This window comes from Aspergillus bombycis (assembly GCF_001792695.1).
Source record: "Aspergillus bombycis strain NRRL26010 chromosome Unknown contig00096, whole genome shotgun sequence".
NCBI classification, from domain to species: domain Eukaryota; kingdom Fungi; phylum Ascomycota; class Eurotiomycetes; order Eurotiales; family Aspergillaceae; genus Aspergillus; species Aspergillus bombycis.
This window is the reverse complement of record NW_019170098.1, coordinates 103,825-124,836: the sequence shown is the minus strand read 5'-3', so window position 1 is coordinate 124,836 and position 21,012 is coordinate 103,825. Positions and strand designations below refer to the sequence as shown.

General features: G+C 49.7%; 12 protein-coding genes across 12 annotated transcripts; 5 read left to right on the top strand and 7 right to left on the bottom strand.

The window, feature by feature from the left end:
• Positions 1-245: 245 nt before the first annotated feature.
• Positions 246-3,266, bottom strand: ABOM_008618 (putative nucleosome remodeling complex ATPase subunit (Snf2h); the record flags this gene model as incomplete). Its single annotated transcript, XM_022535747.1, has 5 exons — positions 246-1,511; positions 1,565-2,057; positions 2,117-2,644; positions 2,698-2,917; positions 2,975-3,266. The coding sequence occupies 5 exons, from the start codon at positions 3,264-3,266 to the stop codon at positions 246-248; spliced, it is 2,799 nt and encodes a 932-aa protein (XP_022385819.1).
• A 721-nt stretch (positions 3,267-3,987) lies between these two features.
• ABOM_008617 (putative oxidoreductase, 2OG-Fe(II) oxygenase family) lies at positions 3,988-5,153 on the bottom strand (the record flags this gene model as incomplete). The annotated part of the gene is made up of 2 exons (XM_022535746.1): positions 3,988-4,689; positions 4,800-5,153. The coding sequence occupies 2 exons, from the start codon at positions 5,151-5,153 to the stop codon at positions 3,988-3,990; spliced, it is 1,056 nt and encodes a 351-aa protein (XP_022385818.1).
• A 913-nt stretch (positions 5,154-6,066) lies between these two features.
• ABOM_008616 (RNase P/RNase MRP complex subunit) lies at positions 6,067-6,877 on the top strand (the record flags this gene model as incomplete). Its single annotated transcript, XM_022535745.1, has 2 exons — positions 6,067-6,592; positions 6,666-6,877. 2 exons carry the CDS (start codon positions 6,067-6,069, stop codon positions 6,875-6,877), a joined length of 738 nt encoding a protein of 245 aa, XP_022385817.1.
• Positions 6,878-7,718: 841 nt separating this feature from the next.
• ABOM_008615 (tRNA splicing endonuclease subunit SEN34) lies at positions 7,719-8,659 on the bottom strand (the record flags this gene model as incomplete). Its single annotated transcript, XM_022535744.1, has 2 exons — positions 7,719-8,383; positions 8,449-8,659. 2 exons carry the CDS (start codon positions 8,657-8,659, stop codon positions 7,719-7,721), a joined length of 876 nt encoding a protein of 291 aa, XP_022385812.1.
• Positions 8,660-9,419: 760 nt separating this feature from the next.
• ABOM_008614 (uncharacterized protein) lies at positions 9,420-9,712 on the top strand (the record flags this gene model as incomplete). The annotated part of the gene is made up of 2 exons (XM_022535743.1): positions 9,420-9,477; positions 9,555-9,712. The coding sequence occupies 2 exons, from the start codon at positions 9,420-9,422 to the stop codon at positions 9,710-9,712; spliced, it is 216 nt and encodes a 71-aa protein (XP_022385811.1).
• A 43-nt stretch (positions 9,713-9,755) lies between these two features.
• ABOM_008613 (elongator complex protein 4) lies at positions 9,756-11,017 on the bottom strand (the record flags this gene model as incomplete). Its single annotated transcript, XM_022535742.1, has 2 exons — positions 9,756-10,480; positions 10,546-11,017. 2 exons carry the CDS (start codon positions 11,015-11,017, stop codon positions 9,756-9,758), a joined length of 1,197 nt encoding a protein of 398 aa, XP_022385814.1.
• Positions 11,018-11,279: 262 nt separating this feature from the next.
• On the top strand, positions 11,280-11,802 carry ABOM_008612 (DNA-directed RNA polymerase core subunit RPB8; the record flags this gene model as incomplete). Its single annotated transcript, XM_022535741.1, has 2 exons — positions 11,280-11,608; positions 11,697-11,802. The coding sequence occupies 2 exons, from the start codon at positions 11,280-11,282 to the stop codon at positions 11,800-11,802; spliced, it is 435 nt and encodes a 144-aa protein (XP_022385813.1).
• A 221-nt stretch (positions 11,803-12,023) lies between these two features.
• Positions 12,024-13,316, bottom strand: ABOM_008611 (thiamine pyrophosphokinase-related protein; the record flags this gene model as incomplete). The annotated part of the gene is made up of 4 exons (XM_022535740.1): positions 12,024-12,240; positions 12,287-12,949; positions 13,002-13,081; positions 13,299-13,316. The coding sequence occupies 4 exons, from the start codon at positions 13,314-13,316 to the stop codon at positions 12,024-12,026; spliced, it is 978 nt and encodes a 325-aa protein (XP_022385816.1).
• Positions 13,317-13,762: 446 nt separating this feature from the next.
• Positions 13,763-14,062, top strand: ABOM_008610 (DUF775 domain protein; the record flags this gene model as incomplete). The annotated part of the gene is made up of 1 exon (XM_022535739.1): positions 13,763-14,062. The coding sequence occupies one exon, from the start codon at positions 13,763-13,765 to the stop codon at positions 14,060-14,062; it is 300 nt and encodes a 99-aa protein (XP_022385815.1).
• Positions 14,063-14,567: 505 nt separating this feature from the next.
• ABOM_008609 (type 1 glutamine amidotransferase) lies at positions 14,568-15,539 on the bottom strand (the record flags this gene model as incomplete). The annotated part of the gene is made up of 3 exons (XM_022535738.1): positions 14,568-14,864; positions 14,973-15,199; positions 15,311-15,539. The coding sequence occupies 3 exons, from the start codon at positions 15,537-15,539 to the stop codon at positions 14,568-14,570; spliced, it is 753 nt and encodes a 250-aa protein (XP_022385789.1).
• Positions 15,540-16,972: 1,433 nt separating this feature from the next.
• On the top strand, positions 16,973-18,869 carry ABOM_008608 (putative MFS multidrug transporter; the record flags this gene model as incomplete). The annotated part of the gene is made up of 2 exons (XM_022535737.1): positions 16,973-18,692; positions 18,751-18,869. 2 exons carry the CDS (start codon positions 16,973-16,975, stop codon positions 18,867-18,869), a joined length of 1,839 nt encoding a protein of 612 aa, XP_022385790.1.
• A 196-nt stretch (positions 18,870-19,065) lies between these two features.
• On the bottom strand, positions 19,066-20,665 carry ABOM_008607 (alpha-hydroxy acid oxidase; the record flags this gene model as incomplete). Its single annotated transcript, XM_022535736.1, has 9 exons — positions 19,066-19,141; positions 19,197-19,273; positions 19,348-19,601; positions 19,657-19,731; positions 19,796-19,948; positions 20,008-20,242; positions 20,303-20,405; positions 20,484-20,517; positions 20,572-20,665. The coding sequence occupies 9 exons, from the start codon at positions 20,663-20,665 to the stop codon at positions 19,066-19,068; spliced, it is 1,101 nt and encodes a 366-aa protein (XP_022385799.1).
• Between the last annotated feature and the right edge of the window lie 347 nt (positions 20,666-21,012).

The window sequence follows — 21,012 nt, the reverse complement described above, 5'->3', positions numbered from 1 at the left end:
TGTAGATGTCCGTACATCAATCCCGCCGCGTTTTCTTAGACGGCACAACAGATCCGAAATCATAGCGCCGCTTTCGCTGGCCGCTGCATTGTGCGCATTTTATGTAAAACACGCTCTTCGGATAATATCCCATGGCTTCATGTGCATGGTTCTCTCCCACGAAGTCTGTCTGAGACCAACTCAGGCACTCCTCACAGAATGCTCTAAAGCAAGTGGTACAGCAGTACAAGAGCCCCCCTGCCTTGCTACTTGTTTTCTCGCATTGCGAACAATAGTGATGGGGGCATAAAAGTCTCTTTCCGCCACGGTGCAGCTTGCCTATCGACTCGAGACACTCTTTGTGGAATGCCAATGGACAAAGGTCGCACTCTTGAGGGTTGAACTTCCGGCAGAGAAAACATGCCTGGAAAGATTTTAGCCTTGTGATTGGCTTGGAGACTTTGGGGATCACTACTTACGGCCTCGTGCGTCATTTTCTCCTTAGGGTTCGTCTGCGGCAGATTTGGACATCTCTTGCTGGATAGGCTCTCGAGTTGGATACTGTCCTTTCCCACTGAGAACCCGTCAATTATAACTGTCCGCTCCTTTCCAATGCGTCTATCTGCTCGACAGAGATCCACAGGTAGAGCTTCATAGACGGAAAAGGATCTGAATCTTGTGTCGACCTTCTTCCCGTCGAAGATATTGGTTTTGACCCGCTCCGTGCGCGCCAGCCAAGCCTTTTCTTGGTGTACATCGATAGCAGTATTTCTCCCGTTCAGCTCAATGGATTGGTTGCTAGCACATACATTAAGGATCGTTTTCCAGTTGAACCAGCTCAATTCTGTTGCACTCAACTGGTTGGACGTCAAAACTGCTCGACTGCGGACTAATGCGGACAAGTCCTCCGTATCCATTGCGTAGGCTAGCCCCTGAGAATCAATCATATTTGCAAACGCTTTCATATCATGCGCTGCAGTCATATCCTCCATGACTTTGCTGGCAACATATGCTTTCTTGATGATGCGACGGCTGATCTGTTCTTCCACTGTGCCTTTTGACTGGAGTTTAAAGATACTCACCGGGTGATCCTGTCCAATTCGGTGGACTCTCGCTTCAGCCTGTCGCATAACTTGGGGGTTCCAGTCTTCATCCAAGAAGATAACCGTTGAGGAACTAACTAAATTGAGACCCTCACCGCCGGCCCTTATCGAAATCAGAAAGACCATGTACCTAGGATCATTCTGGAAGAGGTAAATCGAGAGGTTCCGTCGTGCGTTAGATGTGCTTCCGTCTAATCGAACATATCTCACAGGATCGCCGTTCTTCTGGATAGATAACAAAAGATCCTCACAAAGATTCAAAGCCTGATTGAAGTTCGAAAATATGATTATTTTCTTCCCTCTCTTTAGCACAAAATGCTGGACCATTTTAAGGAGCACGATGTACTTTCCAGAATTTGTGATAACATGTGCTCCGAGTTCGTAAGGATCCGGAATCGCATCATCCAACAGATACGGGTGGATCGAACACTGGATTTGCGAATCAGTTGAACTGGCATACCAGGTGAAGTCTTATGGCTCACCTTGCGCAATTCCATTAGGATATTGCTCAATATTCTGTACTTTTTCTTTTCAGCGTGCGTTGTTGAAGATAGCCTGAACGACCCATCATTGAAACCATCCTCATCCTGCTCACACATCATATCAGACTTTTGGTGTTTGCCCATTTCACGCCTATGGTCGGATGAGATGCTCCCGTGTCCACCCAGAATGGAATTTTCTATGCCGGTAAGTATTCTTAAATACAAGGAACGTTGAAACTCTGACAGAGGTACCAATAAAACCGTCTCTGTCTTTTGTGGAATTGAAAGCCCTACGTCTGGTGATTCCTTAACTCTGCGGAGCATGATTAGGCCGAGGAATCTTTGGATTTGCTCGAAGAATTTGGGATCGAACTTCCCATCGCCAAGCGAAAATGCCTCTTCAAACGGCTCTGATGTGGACGGCACAAAGACATCAGGATAAAGCCAATGGAAGATTGACCACAATTCCCTTAGATTGTTCTGTATTGGGGTTCTTGAGTGTCGATAATGTCAGTCGTTTGAGCAAATGGTGCCTGCGAGATGTATTCTTACCCCGTGAGGACGAGCTTATATTCAGCCCTGATACTTTGGATGGTCTGCGCTCTCTGCGATTGGTTATTCTTGATGCGATGGCCCTCATCAAGAACAGCATAATTCCATACAAATTTTCGGAACCATCTGATGTCCGAGGTCAAAGTTTCATAGGAGGTTATAACAATGTCCACCGCAGGTGTGGAACTCCTCCGGCTTTTACCTCTAGCAGGAGTCAGAATCTTCTTGACTGCCTCCTTTTGGCTCGGTGGTCCGTGGAACTTGATAGAAGTGAGCTCCGGTGTCCACTTGGTTATCTCTGAAAGCCAAACTTCCATCACACTGAACGGACAGACAATTAAGAACGGACCAGCTTTGTCAAGTCGCATGGTGTTATCGTGTTTCTTGATGTACTGAAAGAGCGCAAGCGTCTGGATAGTCTTCCCTAGACCCATCTCATCTGCGAGGATTCCACCAATGCCGTTGTTTCGGAGATACAATAGAAATGACAGGCCTCGAAGCTGATATGGTTTCAGTTGGGCTTCAAGCCTAAGCTGCATTATCAGTCGTTGCCAAAGCCGGAGAATACTAGCTATCCTTACCCTGTAGGCTGTTGATCCAATGATTTGTATGGTCGCACAGTGGCAGTTAACGTCTCCTTGTTTTGATAGAATCGCCCTTTGTCACCCAGAAGTGGAAGGACAATGTCTTTTATGGCCGTGAAAAAGTTGTTACTCTTGCTTTCAATGCCTTGCATAATATCTGTCGCCGACTTGGCCACACAGTAGCTCTCGCGCGAAACGGTTGAGTGTGACCTGATGCCTAATATATTGTCAGTTCATAGCGTGCATAGGTTGAACGAACCAGTTCAGCTATTACCATGAGTATGAATTTCACTTTCCGGTTCATGGAACAGCAATGGAGATGTTAATGGGCTGGGTGTCATGGAAGAGAGGCTACTCAGAGGACTGCTCCACAAAGTTAGAGGCGAGCTGGAGCCGTCAGACAGAGTCTCTTGAAGGTTCTGGTCATCCATGCTGGATTGAGACTCATCGGGGTTGGAGGTGAACTTCGAGCTCGTCTTCCAGGAACCCGTCGGCCAGCGCATATAGGAACTCCATGAGAATGAAGGCAAAAATAACCAAGCAGGTCCAACACTTGAAGACACCATGTCTGCGTAGTGGTGTTTCTGGTGAGATGATGCTGAAACGAGTTCGTAACCGCTGTCCCCTTGTTGGAGCTGCCGTTGGGAGACGTTGGGATGCCATTTTGACGAGAAAAGGGGGAGCATATATCAATATAGCATGCCTGTCAAAGTGTTAAAACACATATGAGACAGTTAATGTTGTGTTGGGCCAGGAGTGAGTATAGGTGCAGATCTGTGAATGGTTCATAAATTCAGGATATCATACTTGCCGGGGCACTAATAACACAATAATGCAATGTGCTGTGACTTGACGGCCCTTGATCTGTGTCTGCCCCAAAATTTAGCTCTTATAATCTCTGAGTCAACAAGGATTGAATATGAAGAAGGGAAGGGAATGAAAGCAGAGTGAAGTGACTGTCCCCATCACTGTGTTAATTCACAGTGGCCACATTAGGCTGTAGTGATAGAACATGTCAGTACTTTGAAGTGATGAAAGCCTAAAGAGTTGCTCACCATGTCATCTGATCAACATGTCATTCACAAGGGCTTACGAGGAAGAATATCCCGCAATGTGTATGTTTTGAACATGGATATAGAGCCCTAAGCAATGCATATTTAATACTCCACCCTCACAATATACTCCATACTTATCAAAACATATCCACACCAAACCCCAAACCAAGCAAGCACCTAAACAGACCAAAAAAAGAAGAAGAAGAAGAAGAAGAAAACAAGCCACCAGAAATCACACCCTAATCCTACGACTCATCATTTCCGTCCCAGCCGACTTCTCAAAATCCGCGCTCTCCGCATCCCCCCTTCTCCCCAACGCCCTCCTTAAAACCCACTCCTTACTACTAACCACTTCCTCCTCCCCTCCCTCAGGAATACAATCCGACCCCTCCAATCTCCGCAACACAACCTCATCTCCAGGTCTCGCGAAATAAACCAGACTATACCTGGTGCACCGCGCCTGGTCCCCAGGCGGCGCCACCACGCGATGAATATTCGACCTCAACAACCCATTCGTAAACTTCACCAACGCATCCCCGAGATTCACAATCGCATGACCCGCCAACGGCCGCACATACGCCCACTCCGCGTCTTCCCCCGCAGGGAGAACCTGTAGCCCGCCCAGCCGGTTGAAGAGGATGGTCACGCTGCCGAAGTCGGTGTGCTCGCCCATCGCCGTGCGGCTGTCTCGCGGTGGCTGCGGCGGCGCTTTGATGAAGCGCACTTGGTCGCTGCTTCGGGACTGCAGGCGGTGGAGATCGGGGAGCGTGGAGTCCGGGAGACCCAGGGTTTTGTTGAGCAGGGTGAGCAGGAGGGTGGTGATGGCGTGGGAGGTGGAGATGAAGGTTTTCAGGGAGTTGTGTGTTTCGGGGGTGGAGAGGAGGGCTGGGGATGGGAGGGGGGGTGAGAGGTTTAGGATGCTGTCTTTGGAGACCTTTTTTCATATTGTTATAATAGTTAGTATATGCATATGTATATGGTGATGATATATGTGTATGGCATATGTATCTTAGTGATGAAGGGGTAAGGAGTAAGTGGATCTACATTATAAAACTCATTCCTATCCATATTCCCCTCTTTATCCGCAATCATTGCCCCCTGGGCCTTATACCCATGGTAAGAGTTCTGGGCGCTGAAATCGTATTTCTGTTTCTCGGCGAGCGGGAGCTGGAACAGCTCTGTGCCCATTTGGAATAGCTTGTCTGCTGTGGCGAGGAGGACGGTCCCTGGCTCTGTGTTCTGGAGATCCAGGTAGAAGAACCCGATGTCGCAGCATGCGCGCATGAGTCGGGCTGTTTCCGGTTCGTCGTGAGCGAGCAGTTTGCTGAGCGAGAGTCGGGTTAGGGGTGCTGTGGGGATGTTGTCCGGGAATGGGGGGAGGTTCTCTTGGGTGGCCATTTTGCTGGGGTTGGTCTTTTTTTTCTTTCTGTTGTGTATATACTGGGGTTTCTGGGGGTGAAGTATGTTGCTTCGTGTTGCTTCGTGTTGTTTTGTGCTGGCTGTTGATGATGATGGTGATGTTGATATAGATGCAGCCCTAATGCGGGGAAGGAGGAGAGCCGAGGATTTGGTTGAGTTTGGGGTTTGGTGTCTAGCCGATGGCTTTACGAGGTTACATTGGGGTCGTATGGTTTGGTTTGAGTTTGGAGGGAGAGTTCTTTTTAAAGATGGCGAGTTTGGGGTATTGTTGTTGTATTGGTGGGCGTTTGTTGGATTCCAATCTTGACCTGTAGCCATGTCAAGACTCTAGAGTCAGGAGCACTATTACTACTGTGTTCGAGAACCTGGCATACGAATTACACATACGGACAATTGGTTAATGTGGATTGGATCTTAAACACCCTTGACCTTTCCATAGCTCGGGTATGCTAATAAGTGTATGTAATAGATTGAGCCCATACTGTACTGAGCTTCCATATATAGTGTCTACACGACTAGGGCCATTTCTATTCCCGGGGTGTTGGAAGGACTTAGCAGAGAGATTCTTGTAACTAGCCCCACGAACAAGCTAGCATATGAGCTGTTCACAGTACCACTAGACATAATACCTAAAAGGAATAAACAAAGAGCCAAGGTATACTCGAAGTCATATACTACGTAAACCGTAGCCCTGGCGTAAAGTCCTCCACGTCCCAAAAAGGCAACCCCCGTGATAAACCTAACCTTATCAGCTCAGCAAAAAGGCCCGATAACAGAACAATTTCTCACGCAACCACGCAACCACACCCCCAAAACACCTCCCTTCAACACCACCACCCCAAACCAAGGAACCGAAAAGGAAAAAAGGGGACAGGAGAAAGGAGAAAAGAAAATGACCACACCAAAACCCCACATCGCCCAAACCCTCCTGGAGCGCGCCCATTCCCCGGACACAGCATCGCAGCTCTTCAAAGAACGCATAAAACAAAAACCCCTCTACCTGCGCCCAACATCGCCCACACCCGAAGACAACCGCGACCGTCGCCGTCGCCACCGTCTCCAGAAGAAAGCCTACTTCCTCCGCAAACAGAAGCCGCGGCCGCTGTCGGCGCGCGAGAAGCGCGCCTCCGGGATCTACGACCTGCCCAAGGAGGAGTGCAAGTATGCGATTTTCAAGGGCCTGCATGCCATGTGGGTGGCGTATATGCGGGAGGTTCTGGATCTCGGGGGTCGCAAGTCGGACGAGGTTAACGTGACGGCGTTGTCGCATGGGAGTAAGCTGGTTAGTGCAGATTTCCATGGGGCAGAGGTCGAGGTTGTGAGGAGTCGGTGTGCGGGGAGGGTTGGGGTTAGAGGCTTTGTGGTTAGGGATACGAAGTTTACTTTTGTGGTTGTTACGGAGGGGGATGAAGTTAAGAGTGAGTGTTTTTTCTATTGTTTCATTTATCTGTGTATGAGTTGGTGAGGTGATGTTGATGGTGCTTTCGATAGCTTTGCCGAAGGAACAGACCATTTTTCGCTTTCGGGTGCCCTTGTCTGCGCCGGGTCAGGATGGCATGGATGTGACGGAGGATCTCAGTGCGAATGCTGGTTCCAGTGCCAGGAAGGAGCTTACGTTTGAGCTTCATGGGAGTCAGTTCCTGAATCGACCGGTGGATCGTGCAAACAAGAAGTTCAAGTGGCGCAATGTGGACTATCTTTGATTGATGGTGTGGTATTCGCTGATTTTTATATAATGTTGACGACACTTTACGACAAGGTAGGCCCAGCGAAAGACGGTGCTTATTTGGCAGCCATGCTGGCAGCGGAGCGCGGATGCCGAAGGAATGAAGCGCAAAACGCGACGCAGAGAATACTGGTGCCGAGTCGATATAGGAGAGGATTCCTAGCGTAGCCTACCGGACCAAGTCTTCGGCCTCCCAGGCTGTCCGTTGGCGTCAACCCTCTTTCGGAGTAACCGTCAAAAGTAGGGATGCTGCGCCTCGAAGGCCACAGCTCTGCTTCTCCAGCCTTACATTGAGCTTGTCTCTTACAGATGCTACAGGATGTGAGCTATGATTAGGCCATTAGCCAGTATTTAGACGTACATGCTATTGAGGTGATTCAATGGGTATCATTTTGACTAGAACAAATGCTTCTCTAGTTGGATATGAGATGATAGAACTTCGATGTGATAATCGAGTCTCTTATGACAACCATAGAAGAGACTCGACACTTGACTTAATAATAAAGTCGTACCGTCAAAAGGCCGTGCCACAGGCCCCATGGCTAGGCCGAGCCGTTAGCATATGCACTAACCTCAACCAAGCACATGTATGCTTGAATAGGTCGCCAGTATGGTTGTTCACCGACATCCATAGTATCCGTAAGCTATGTATATCAAGCATCAGCAGTGCGTTCCGTTGGTGGGATATATTCCACTCAGGAAGCGTCGAGGGCCGCGGCACACGTTCCATACAGCCTATCTGCTGAACGATATGTCCGCATCGCCGATGTGTGGCGTGAGACTGGTCCGTCAAAGTCTGACGATCTAGAGCAATGGTCTCACATTCCTGCCCACTCAATGCTGAAAGTTCTCACACTCTCTTCATCGGCAGTGTTCTCCTTCTTCTCAGCACCTCCAATCATAAATGCCTTCTTCACACCAGTACCCAGTCGACCTCCGGCGATGATGTCCATCAAATCGACCTCTTCGTCCCATTCGGCAGAGACAACCAAGAAATGAGAGTGGAATCGTAAGGGATCACCCGGATAGGCAAGATACTGGCAGCCAAATCGAAGACCCGGGGACAGGAAATAACCCTCGGCATGAAGATGAGCAAACAAAGGATAAGACGAGGGAACCTGAGGCATCGGCAGCAGCTGCTCGGCAGAGGGCTCAGCTGGGAGAGGCGGACGAGCCGTTGCGGGCGTGATGCCCATGGCATTCTCGGGGGCGACAGTCGTGGAGGTACGTCGAGAGGTGGTTTGACTATGACTTGACGGTTGACTGTCTGCGAAGAGGTCGACCAATGGGTCATCCTTAGGCCCATCAGCGACAGCAGGTGCAGGTTCAGGATCCTCAGAGGATTTCTTTGATTTGGCAGCTTTTGCTTTCTTTTCTTCTAATTTCTTTAACGATTTCTCTCTCTGTTGCTCCTTCCGACTGGCTTGCAGCCGCATAGCTTGAAGGCCTTGGGATTCTAGCTCACGGAGATACGTCTTGCGATCTTCCTCCATGAGGCTTTCATGCCTTGGTTCTGAACTTTTACCTCGTCTACAATGCAAGCTACACCTTTCTCCACCAGCAGCCTCGCCTCCTCCGGCATCAGCTCCAGCGGCAATCCCAGGAAGACATTTTGTTGTGGGATTTGCGGCAGAGTGCCAATCAGGACACCACAGATGTGATGTTCCCGTCTCAAATACGTAACGGCATCAATAGAGAAAAGATAGTAGTTACCCGCGATATACGAGATCGGGATGGGGAGGGTGGGCTCCGTAGCCATTTTGTTTATGTGAGAAGATGTTCAAGTTTATCAATTGCACTGCTATAACCAGAGTTTGATGTTAGCATATTGTTGAACACAAGAGATGCAAGATCAACATGGCAAATAAAGAATGCAAGTCATTTTCGATACATTTCTCAATCACATATGCTCGATTTATGAGATATTATAAGGAGCTTCAGGGGATTGACAGATTATAGTATTTGTATAATCATGCAAAGACAGCAATATTAAAGAAAATAAAGACAGGAACTTACCATCAAATACAAGAGTACATGACAAGACGGAGAGATGCTCTGGAGTTTGGCCAGCAAAACCAGAGCTACTTCAATTGCGGCTGTGTGTCTAAGTGATGAGAGAGAAGAAGGTAAATTTTGGTGGGAGGAGAAGCTCTTAAAAGCTAAACCCTGACGGAGCCTTTCCTCTTCGCGTTAGTCACATGAATGGAGGTGGGTTCCTCATGCCTGAGGCAGCATGTTCTACCATAGAGACTGGAATGCAGGGCCGTCAGCTGTCTCTGCAGCTTGCTGTTGAAATTTAGGCCTAAAATCATCCGATCCGTCTGACAACGGCTGGCCTTGAAGAAGTATCGGTCTGACTATCAAGAAAGACTCGCGTCAAACACGCAATATTGCGTCACGTGCTATACAAGGTTGCGCTAAGCCTGGAGCGGCACTGCTGATCAGCCCAAACAAGAAACCATCTCTATTACTCTTCTATCCTCTGCTAGCATACGGTATCACGACCAGCTGTGGCCGCGATGAATTTCCTTTTACTCCTCTTTGTGGTGTTTTTTGCGCCCCTCCTTCTATTCCTAGGTAAGTGACTCCCCTACCGCTAGCAGGTATCCATCGTTGACACCTTGGAGCGTGGCTTGCTCTATCGTCTTGCCTAGGGAGGAGCCTTCGCTCTCGGTTCGCGCGGGACTCGCTCAGAGAGGGCATGGATGCCTACGGAAGGGACTATCTCCGAGGAATGGCCGGCTCTGGGCCAGCCATGTCCGAACAGATCGAACTGGAGGATATGCTGAGAGATTCGGACCGTGAAGAATGATATGCGGACCTCCTTCTCCCTCATTCAACATAGCAGCATCAACTTAGAATTCTAGATCCGCTTTTTTTGGCATCCCGCCTGGGCCGGCGCCTTCTTGGGCTTCCTTATCTCCTTCGGCCGGCGGCAGACTGAAAGGCTTAATTTCGAACTTCCGTCTGCTGAGAGTAAACGCCCAGTCTTGCCCAACATTCTGATCACTACCTCCGCCCCGTTCGTGTATCACAGGCAGTCGATGGGTCTTGAGCACGCCTTGCGGTGGCTCTTCACCGGCCGTGGCAGCGCCGGAGGTCGCGAGGGCATCGGCAGAGTGGGGGAAAGGACAAAGCTCGATAACACCATCGGTCAGGAGTTCGACCCATCGCACAAGTCCCGAGGAGCGGGGGAACAGGGACAGAGGCATTGTTATCATAGCTGTGACACGTGCAGAAGGTGCGCTCATCAAAGCCTTTAGCGAGTGAAGAAACGGCAGAATGGTCTCGGGCTGGCTGGCCTCAGGCGGGTAGAGCGTGGGGTTGAGCAAAGAAGGTATGATAATGCGGTGGACCGTATTGGGAGGGCTTTGGGCGATGGCGGTTTGAAGGCGTTTATGAATTGAAACGAAGAGGGGTTCGTTTGTGCGGGCGAGAGGGATATATGTGATATTAGCAATAGATGGGTGGGTTAGACGTTTGGTGAGGTCGAAAGCATGGCAAAATGCTGGTTGTTGAGCCTGGTCTCCGCTGGCTGCGGACGAAGCTTGATCTCCCGCAGTTGTGACAGGTGCTGCATCTGTTAGGCTCATTCGCGATTCACACAGTTTCTGTAGATAGCAGTGACAGCATTCTATGCCTTACCTCTTGAACCAGCGACACCGGCCCCAAATTCCCCCAGACGCTCATACCTCCAGGCAATCTTCATGCGTTCTCCCTTTCGCTTGGCCGGCTTCTCATCTGCGACGTCCGCAGGACCTATCAACCCAGGAAGACTTCTGCCCCATTGCTCGGGCATTCCGACGACGTGAACCTTTTGGTCCTGTACGACACCTTCGGCTGCATAGTACCGTAACAATGCGCCTGCAAAATCCGTAGTTCCATTCTCTTCAATTAAGAGAGTCTTTCCAATGGGAAGCCCGCCATGTCCAGCTAGGAGGTTATCCAGCGACCGGCTACCTGTCGAAGTAGTCGGGCGCCCATCGTCGGGAGAGGGTCGAATTCCGGGATTTGTTTCTGGGGCGGCCGCGGCTTGCTGCGGTTGCGCAGTAGAATTGAGAGCCGTGACGCGATCGACGCCCGTTGACAAGCCAATATTTCTTTTGCGAAAGGACATTATGTGCTGTAGTTGACTTGTGTAGGTGTTGTTGCTCTTGAATACTTTTTTGAGGAATGGCTGCGGGGCAGCTTCCGGCCGGAGGTAAAAGCGGCAGTGCGCTAAAAAGTCGAGCAAAAAAGCTGCGGCGATTCCTTTTGCAGTTTTCGGCCGCGTCCCGTCAACCTTCTACCACTTCCTCCAACTCCGTAACTTTGCGACTCTTCAGCAATTCTCCATACTCTATTTCGAATTCGCCGAGTTACACTGTGTTATCGCAACCATGTCGGACCCATTGCTTTTCGAAGACACCTTCACCATCACTGGTGTCAACCAGCAGAAATACGATCGCGTTTCTCGCCTGACCTGCACGTCGTCTGATCACACCTCTACCTTCACTCTCGATGTCAACACTGAGCTCTATCCTTGCACAACTGGCGAGTCGGTGTCTATGGCTCTCGCTTCGACCCTTTCTCTGGACGGCAAGGAAGACACTGGCTCGAAGGGCTGGAGAGAAGTCGGTATGGGCGAACAGACCCTGGCGAACGACTACGACTATGTTTGCCATGGAAAGGTCTACCGTTTTGAAGAGGGAACTACCCAAGGGAACATGTAGGTAGACCTTCGTTTTACCGGGATTTGCCTGGTCACGCGCATAGCGATCAAGTACCGGAGCATTGGCTAATGAGACCACTCATAGGGCGGTTTTCATCTCTTTCGGTGGACTTTTGCTCTATCTTGAAGGACCCTACAAGAAGTTGGCACCCTTGAGGATCGACTACGTGTATCTACTTCTGAAGAAATGAAGGAAACGAGGAAAGATATCATCCCATCAACACTTCGTATCGAAAATTCATGGGTATCTGTGTCCGGGGTCGACTTTCGGACTGACAGAAAAGTTTGCATTAATTGGGGTGTTCGGTTGCAGCGTCGGCGTTTGATTGGTGAATGGGTATATCAATAGAATATCAAACAATTCTCAACAAATGTGTTCTCATCTACCAATTAACTCAAGGTCGGTGGCCACTCAGTGTGCGAAATGTGACGCTGTTGGGAATTCAAAGCGGCGGTGCATCCTTGTCAGGATCTGGAAATAGTCGGGTTCATTCTCAGGGGTCAAGATACCATGTCTGATGAAGAAATCAATGAAGACGACTGCGCAATTGGGCTTGAACTCCCCGTTTGCTAGAGCCTTCTTCGTTTCTTCAACAGTATACAGCTTAAATTCTTCCACTTCGCCGTCACTAGTTGGGAACAATGTCCCGACTAAGCTTGATGTCGTAGACATACTCTACCTCTGGTTGTAGCAGATCGACTTCGCCTCCGGCCCGAGAGTCCCGCACATAGAAATACGAAACACAACCTACTGACTTGGCAGCGGCCCTGGTGACGTCCTCGGGCAGAGATGCCTCTTCCTCTGCTTCACGAACAAGACATTCAAAGGGGCGTTCATTGGTGCTCATTCCCCCGGCCACGGAGTTATCAAGCATTCCAGGGTATGTCTGCTTGGTCTTTGCGCGCTTAGGCACCCAGAACTGCAGACCGTGCTCGTCTTCCACGTAACAGGTGGCGTGCACACCATAAGACACAACACCAAACAACGGGGTGGCGCACCGTTCCATCTCGAGCAAGAACTTACCCCCGGGGGCATAAACGGCGTACATCTCATTCCGCCACCCTTTTAGAACCTCAAAATTTCCCCGTTTGGCCTCCGCTCTAAGAGTCTCATCCATGACCTTGCTGCGCTGTTCCGGAGTTGCATCTGGAGCAGTGTTCAGTGTAACGGTTTGGTTTGTAGAGTCCACCGTCCAATATTCAGCGGGCCAGTGGAACTTGGCCACGGCCGAGTTGAGTATGTATCCCAATACCGCATCGCAGCCATTGACCCTGAAGGCGTGGTGTTTCTTTAAGTGGGCTGCATAGAATGCGGGGTTGTCTTCGTAATAGGGAAATCTGTTCGGGAATGTTGGTATTGATAATAGGTAGAAGAGAGGGGACCGATTACTTATCGCATTCATCGACCAGCTCCAAGTTAGATTTAGCCATTGTGTATGCAACCACGTCCAGTGTAAAGTTAATAGCAAACTATGCATGCATATTACAAGCAATACAATGTGTCAGATAAAACATGTGACCAGCAGGATGTCCACGCAGCCATAACGGGTTAGACCGGTCCACAGCCCTTATCGATAAGGGCAGGCGGATGATTTCGTCACCAAGCTTTTCTTTGCGATTCTATCATATGGAACCCCCAGGGAAATTCTCACCAGCTCCAGTAGCTACGACGATTATTCTTTCTTACACAGCTTGGACAATGCATCTTATCCCCCAATCGCCTCTATAACCAGACTATAAACGAGCCTAATCTGCATTTGTTTATTCATTCTTTGACTTCCAATCAACCAGATACCCCCACTTGCGTTTGTTTATCGCATTGTTTAACTACTACTCAATTACTACTCTCCCCCCCGCCGCCATGTTCTCCGTCATAATTCCAGGCCGACCCTGCCTCACAGACATCGTCCCAGTCGACCCGCAACCCAACGGCCAATCCACCAAATTCGCCTTCACAATCCCCCTCACTCCAGACCTCTCCGACCTCGTCGTCTTCCTCCTCCCCGGCACCGTTCTCCCCCCAGACACAGCCGCCGCAATCTACATCCAATTCCCCTCCGATCCCAACGGCTTCCGCTTCATCGCGCCCTCGCCAACGAAAAGCCCTCCTCCATTCTCCCCACATCTCCACCCCCAAACCTCCAACCGGGCATGACAGCAACATTGGGAATCTCACTCGAGCCCATCGCAACCGTCGCGCCGCAGCTCGAGGCCCTCGAGGCCGAAAAGGGCGCATCGGGCCAGCTAGTCCGGCAGACGAGGCAGATCACGACCAAAGTGCTCGCGCAGCGGATTATCGGGAATGCGTTTAATTTCCTGGCCAGCTTTGCCTCGAGTGACCAGGATGCGGTGCCGTTGAAGGCTTTCCGGGATTGGTGGTCGAAGTTTGAGAGGAAGGTGGAGATGGATCCGTCGTTTTTGGAGAGGGAGGATCCGAGTGCCAGTGGGTGATTGTTTTTCCTTCGGATTAGGGGAGTTTTGCTTTGGCTTGGGTTCGTTACTTGGGATTGGTTGGGGGCGTTGTTTGTGTCACTATTTTTATATACCGGATTTGCGGTATTTTTACTCGCATGGGTTATATTGTTGGTAAAGGGGTAGTACGCACTGCGCTTGTCCTCGGAGAATTTACCCATCGGCGCGATGACTGCGCGACAGCTGAAACTATACTAGAATATGATAAGAGCTTCATGAAGAGGCCCAGAGTGCCCGTCTACGAGATGCTCGGCGTGTCGAACGTTCTGACGCTATTCATACCTACCTCGGTTGCAATGCGTTGGTCTATCGGCGTGTTTTATTGTCGCCAGTGGTGATCAGGCCAGGATTCTTTCTTAGAGAATAGAATTCATGTGCCTCAAATATAATAGATTCATCTTCTCTATATGCTACAAATCTGGGGGAGGTGAGGAATCCAAGCCACAGTCCAGCCGTACAGCAATCGATCCCAGTAGACGGGTATTTATACAACCTCCCCAAGCAAGAACTGCAAGAAAATACCCAAAATATCGAGCCCATCATGCTCCAGCTCCGCCCTAGCCAGTGCATCATCACTCATCTCTTTCGAGAAAACGCCATCCCGGGTCCGCTTGTTGACAATCTCGGTAACGATGAACCCGTTGTATTCCGGATGACCCTGGACTGTTATTAATTTGCCCGGAAGGTACATGCCCTGTAGGGCGCATTTGGGCGAGGAGCCCAGGGGTATCACGTTCGGGGGACAGCTGTGGACGACGTCTCGGTGCATTTGGTGGATGCGCTATCAAGTTACATTGTTAGAATGAAAACCGATAAGGAGATTGGGTGTACGGATTGAGTGTTTGTAGCGGGTGATGAATGCGAATAGCCACAGGGGTGCACTGCGTACCAGTTTATCCTTTCCAAAGAGTTTCTTCGCCTGATCAGTCAGGTCCACGTCACAGACTGCAATCTCCCAGCCGGCATCGCTGCGGCCGACTTTGACGCCGAGTGAGCGGCCGATGATCTGGTGTCCGAAGCAGATGCCGAGGAGTTTGACGCGGTTATCTTTGAGGGCTGTCTTGGTATATTCGACTAATTTGAGGATCCAAGGGTCGCTTTCGAAGGAGTCATATTCTAAGGCACGTCACGTTAGCAAGATGAAAAATAAAGATTGAGGTTATCAGGTGTGTCGGCCCGATAGGTGTATGTAGAGGGCCAGTGCTCTAGCATACGTAAGGCACTCACTAGATCCAGTCTGCACGATCGCATCAACATCCTCTAATCTGGGATACTCTTGCGCATGCACGACGTCCCATCGAGTAATGTCAAGGTCAGCCTCGGGATCTAATCCCAGGGACTTGGCGCATTCACGGAAAAGTTGAGAAAATAGGCCGTAGTAGCCATTATACCTTTCATCCACGCTTTCTATTGGAGTGTCGCATTCAAGGATGGCGATCCGGAGCGGGGGGCGCATTCTGGCGGCGGGATGAGATCACAGCAATGATTGTCGAGGTCACAGGGTAGGAGGTGCTACTTGAAGGAGGATCAAGGTATCAAGAAACTCTAAAGCCAACGATTTGCAGATCCCACGCGATAAACGAGTTCTGAATGAGTCGATGGGAAAGTGCATGATGTACCTCGTTGAGTCATTTTGTACCCCTGGGCGCCACCGCCTTTTTGATCAGGCAAATCTTACAGGTTCAAGGTGGCGATTATAAAGTTCTAGTATTATGATCCTGTTCCTTTGGCTTATTCCTGCCGCCTTTGCTTTTTCCGGGACATCGGAACGTTACATACTTGGTTCATCGCAAACTCAGTGCGTGTCCGGAGTACTATCCGACAAAAGCCGGACTCTAATCCGATCTCAACTCCCGAAGCATCGATATAAGCATCGGTCACAGCGGTCTTCCAAATAGTGGTGCAGGAGACTTCAAACGTAATTGATATGACAGCAGATTAGTGCGTCCTTAATAACAGTCGCCAAGAGAATGGCCTGTCTTTATCTTTAGCCTTTGTATGGTCAATTGTTGTACTCGTCTCGAGAAAGCGGCAAATCGGAAAAGACAGCCCTAGGTCGAGGGACTCAAATGGGTCTGCGCCGGGAACCCAACCAGTGGGAAGGCGGCAATATACTTCGTATGGGTGCATGAACATTTGGTGCGGATGACACAATTCCGGGGGCATTTTGGTCATCAGGTTCCAATCTGACCATAGACAAGCCACAGCTGGATGGGAGACACAGAGACTAAGTCAATCAATGTAAGGTAAGAAAGACAAAAGTGGGTCACAGATTTATGAGCAGACCGTACTTATCAGTGACAAAAGAGGGGGTCAAATACCATCAGTGCATCAACGTGCATGCGGCATTTTCATTAGCCTCGGCCGTCTGGATGTTTTCTTCTTCCGCGACTGCTGCTTCTCTTCTTCTGCATGGAGGACAACAAGGGACATGGGGTTACGGATCTTCATGATGCATGTCGGGGTTGAGTCAAAACATTGAAACGTGGAACGTGCCATGAGAAATTCAATGGAGGGAGAAATACAATCTCATTCCGTCTTGCCGCAACCGAGTGGGGATCCGAAGGTTCCCCACTGGGACAGGGTTGGCTCGAGTCACAGCACGAGCTGACTCCAACCCACTGCATTAGCGTCGCTCTCATCGTACAGCCTCGACTATAAAAATTTCTGGACTGAAAAGCCAAATACGACCAACATTTCCTCTTATTTAACTAGACCGTAGCAGCCTCCGAGCAAATTGATTCTTGAGATGATTTCACACTTCTAATTTCACAAGCTGAAGGATTTATCTAAAAACAAAAATATCTTTTTATTACCCACGGGTGATACATGAAAAAAAGTTTTCCCACTTAACTCAGTACTACATCACCCCGCCATCTTCCTCGAGGGATGCATGAAAACCCGCAACCATCACGCGTTGGCGTCAATGAGTCAACTCCTCTTCTCAACCATGAACAATCCCATGCAAACTACTCCAGTGATCATAGCAACAACGCCCTAGAGACGGGTGATTCATCCACACCATACACGTCCGATGATGAGGAGCCTGTGATCACCCTCTCGAGAGTCACTTCCATAAACCAGGGGCTGGAAATCGAACCAAATCTCGAAAGGATCTCTTCGGCAGGGGCAGCCACCAAGAGAGCGGCGGTAGATCCCGAAGGCAAGTCTCCGAGTGAATCCACCGGTTATGCCTCGCGGTTTATCAATGTCTCCCCGACGAGATTTTGGCTAATCTTCGGCGGGGTCCAAATGGGATACATTATTGGTTTCTTTGACTCAACTTTAATGGCGTCCAGTCACCCCGTCATCACATCCCATTTCCATGCCTCAAATTCTGCATCGTGGCTGTCAACAGCCTTCCTTCTGACCTCAACCGCTTTCCTTCCTTTATTCGGTCGCGTATCCGACACCTTTGGCAGAAAGCCGGTTTATCTTTTTGCTATTGCCGTCTTCTTCCTTACTACTGCCTGGTGTGGTATGGCCCAGAGCATCGGGAGTTTTATAGCGGCTCGGGCCTTCTGCGGACTGGGAGCCGGGGGTGTCTTCTCCATGGGTATGATTCTGTCGAGCGATTTGGTTCGCATCGAATATCGCGGGGTGTACCAGTCCTACATCAATCTGTGTTTGGGTGTGGGAGGCTGCCTGGGATTGGCGTTTGGCGGGTTTCTCTGTGATTCCGTAGGATGGAGAGGTGCGTTCTTCGTGCAGCTGCCCTTCATTTTCATCTATTTCCTCGTGGCAGCCTGGACCACCCCCGCCGATTTGGGCCTGAAGAGGGCAAAGACGGAACGGATGACTTTCCTGCAGCTACTCAAAAATATTGACCTGGTGGGCTCGTTCATCTTGGTTGTCGGCGTGACCGCGTTGATTATGGGTCTGAATTTGGGCGGTAATGTGCTCAGCTGGTCTCATCCCCTGGTCATTTCGTCTTTGGTTTCATCTCTCATCTTAGCTGTGATCTTCGTACGATACGAGCGGCACGTGGAGCGGGCTGTGATGCCGATATCGCTCCTGTCGAAGCAGCCCTGCGCCAACCTCATTTTTGGCAACTTCTTTGGATCCATTGCCGTCAACACCATGATTTTCAATGCTCCGTTGTATTTCCAGGCAGTCAAACTCGCTAGTCCAACTGACTCGGGCCTCAGGCTGGTAGCGTCCACCCTCGCCGTGACGGTTTCAAGCGTCTCGACTGGTTTCATCATCACATGGACCAAACGACTGAAGCCAACCGTGATCATTGGTGATGTTTGTCTCATGCTAGGAGGCCTCGCAGCATCCACCCTTGGTATGGGCACCCCCGATATAGTTGCCATGTTGTGTGTTTCGCTCGCAAGCTTTGGACAGGGGTTCTGTTTTCCTTCGTTGATGGTCTCCGTTCTCGCCACCAGTGACCCGGATGAACAGGCTGTGGCTACCACGACCTTGGGTCTGTGGAGAAACCTGGGCTCGGTGATGGGTGTGGCGACAAGCAGTTGGATATTCCAGAACACCCTTGTATACCAGCTTGAAGAAATGGTTACAGGGCCCGAAAAGGAAAGTATCATCCTTCTCGTCCGCAAATCAGTCCAGGCTATCGTGAAACTGGACCCAGTCCACCAAGCACAGGGTAAGCATATTGTCACTCACAGACTCTCCTTCTTTTTCATGAGCTAATACTGGTATAGTTGTGAGCGCGTATGCGGCAGCGCTCCGTTTGACCTTCTTCTCCGCAGCTGTGTTCGGTGCGCTTATGCTTCTGATGCACTTCCGCGTTCAGCTGCCCCGACTGGGCAGTAAGGCTTGAATGGCACCTATGCAGATCAGACCAGTAAGTCTTATTATACTGAATGATTTCCTTCGTTGCATTGCATTGCTGGGGTTTCGAAAATTGGTATGGGAATAGTATTAATCAAAAGTTCATGGCTTAACAATGCTAAAATGTAAGACTATCATCAATAATACACTGTCCACATGACCCAATACAACCAATATCAGCTCAATTAGAGCTTTGATAACACTCCATCGGATTTGAGCACCGACAGATGACTCTTTCTAATCTCCTTCACCGACCGACACCTAGTCAAAATTAGCACAATCCTCCCCATCACACCCTAGAAAGTATCAAACTTACCCAGCCAACGCCATGGTAATCCGGAATTCCTGCAACAAAATTTTGATAGCCAATTCGACACCGTCTTGCCCATTCCACTAGTTAGACAAGTCAAGTCAGCCCTTGCATCGTCTAAAGTACAAATTCTCAAAGATAAAATGAGTAACCATACCGCAAGCCCCCAGATAGGGATCCGTCCCACAAAGCAATGCGACGCCCCAAGCGCCAGAGCTTTGAAGATATCCGAGCCTCGCCGAATCCCACCATCAATAGCGAGCGGGATCCGTCCTTGCGCCACCGGTGCACATTCCCTCAGCGCATCCAAGGTCGCAGGGACTCCATCGAGCTGGCGACCCCCGTGATTGGAGATGATGACACCGTCAACGCCGTATTGGATTGCGAGCTCAACGTCTTCTGGTGTGTATACTGTGTGCGATGTGAGCTATACTGAATTTGTACCTGTAAAAAAAGCTGTGCATACCTCCTTTCAACCAGATCTGGAGCTTGGTATGTTTCCGCAGCCAGGGGATGGTGGTTTCCCAGTCGAGACTTGGATCTTTTGTGGGTTAGTCAGTGGCATGTTCATACACCACAATGGTAGAGATAATTGATAAACTCACCATAGTCAGTTCGATTAGACGTATCCAATCCATGGCTGAGGATGTTCGGCCATGACATATCCTCAGGGAGGGTGTAATTGTTGCGGTACTCGTTCAAGCGCTTTCCGAGCAAGGGAACGTCAACTGAGAGGAAAAGGGCCTTGTATCCCGCCTCTGGGTTCCAACATAAGTATTCATCACTTGAATTATGGGAATAGAACTCAACAACGCACTCTCGGCACGCTCCAACAGTTGAAGTGTGAGCGAGCGGTCCTTCAACACACACATCTGCATCGCGTAGGGGTTCCCGCAGCCCTGCGCGGCCACGTCTTCGAGCGAGTAGTTTGAATACGACGACAGCCCCATGCATACATTATATTTTGCGGCTGCGCGCGAGGCTGCTACTTCTCCGTCTGGGTGAGCGAGTTTCTGGGATGCCGCGGGACTGAAACCTAGGGGGAAGGCGACCTTGGATTGTTCTTGTTAGTTTGGAACTTGGGGGGTTTGTCTGTGTTCCATGGGACGTACTTTTGTGCCGAAGATCTCTGTTGATGTGTCGATCTGGTCGACGTTGATTAGGATCCGGGGGCGGATTTTGTAGCGGTCGAAGGATGCTTCGTTCTCGCGAAGTCTGTTCGTTGGGATATAGTGTGGTTAGTGATGTCGAGGTGCCTTTGGTTTTGAGGTGAATATGCAGCAATTTACATACGTTATCAGGTCCATAGCGCCTTCATTGTAGTAATCTGTGTAGATCTATGAGTTTGTGTCATGGCTAGAAAGGCAGAGATCGAACACACCTCTGACCATCCGAGGAAGCTTTTTGCTTCCTTGAACTTTTAGGTCTGCGATGCAGGAAATATCCTTGTGTAATGTCTCTCCGCGGTGTGCCATTTTGCCACTTTCCAAAGTTGATCTTCAGATGACAAGAAGGGGGGGGGGAAAGAAAAATCTGGGGTATATCAAATCTAAATCTACAACTGAGGGGAGCTTTCGAAATTGAAATATATAGTTCGCGGAGCTGTTCCATTCTTGCGGTCAGACCACGGCCCTAAAAGCGAACAGCAAACTTTCCTAGACAAACAATCTTGGGGTAAACCAGCTCAGTATACGAATCAGGAGTACCCCAATTCACTCCTGATTAGAAGCGAGTTGACAGCAACGTCCTGGAGTCCTGAATGTAGCAATTACTGTCCTTTTTCGGAAAAGTGGGGCAGATGCATATCCAAATCGTTATCGTG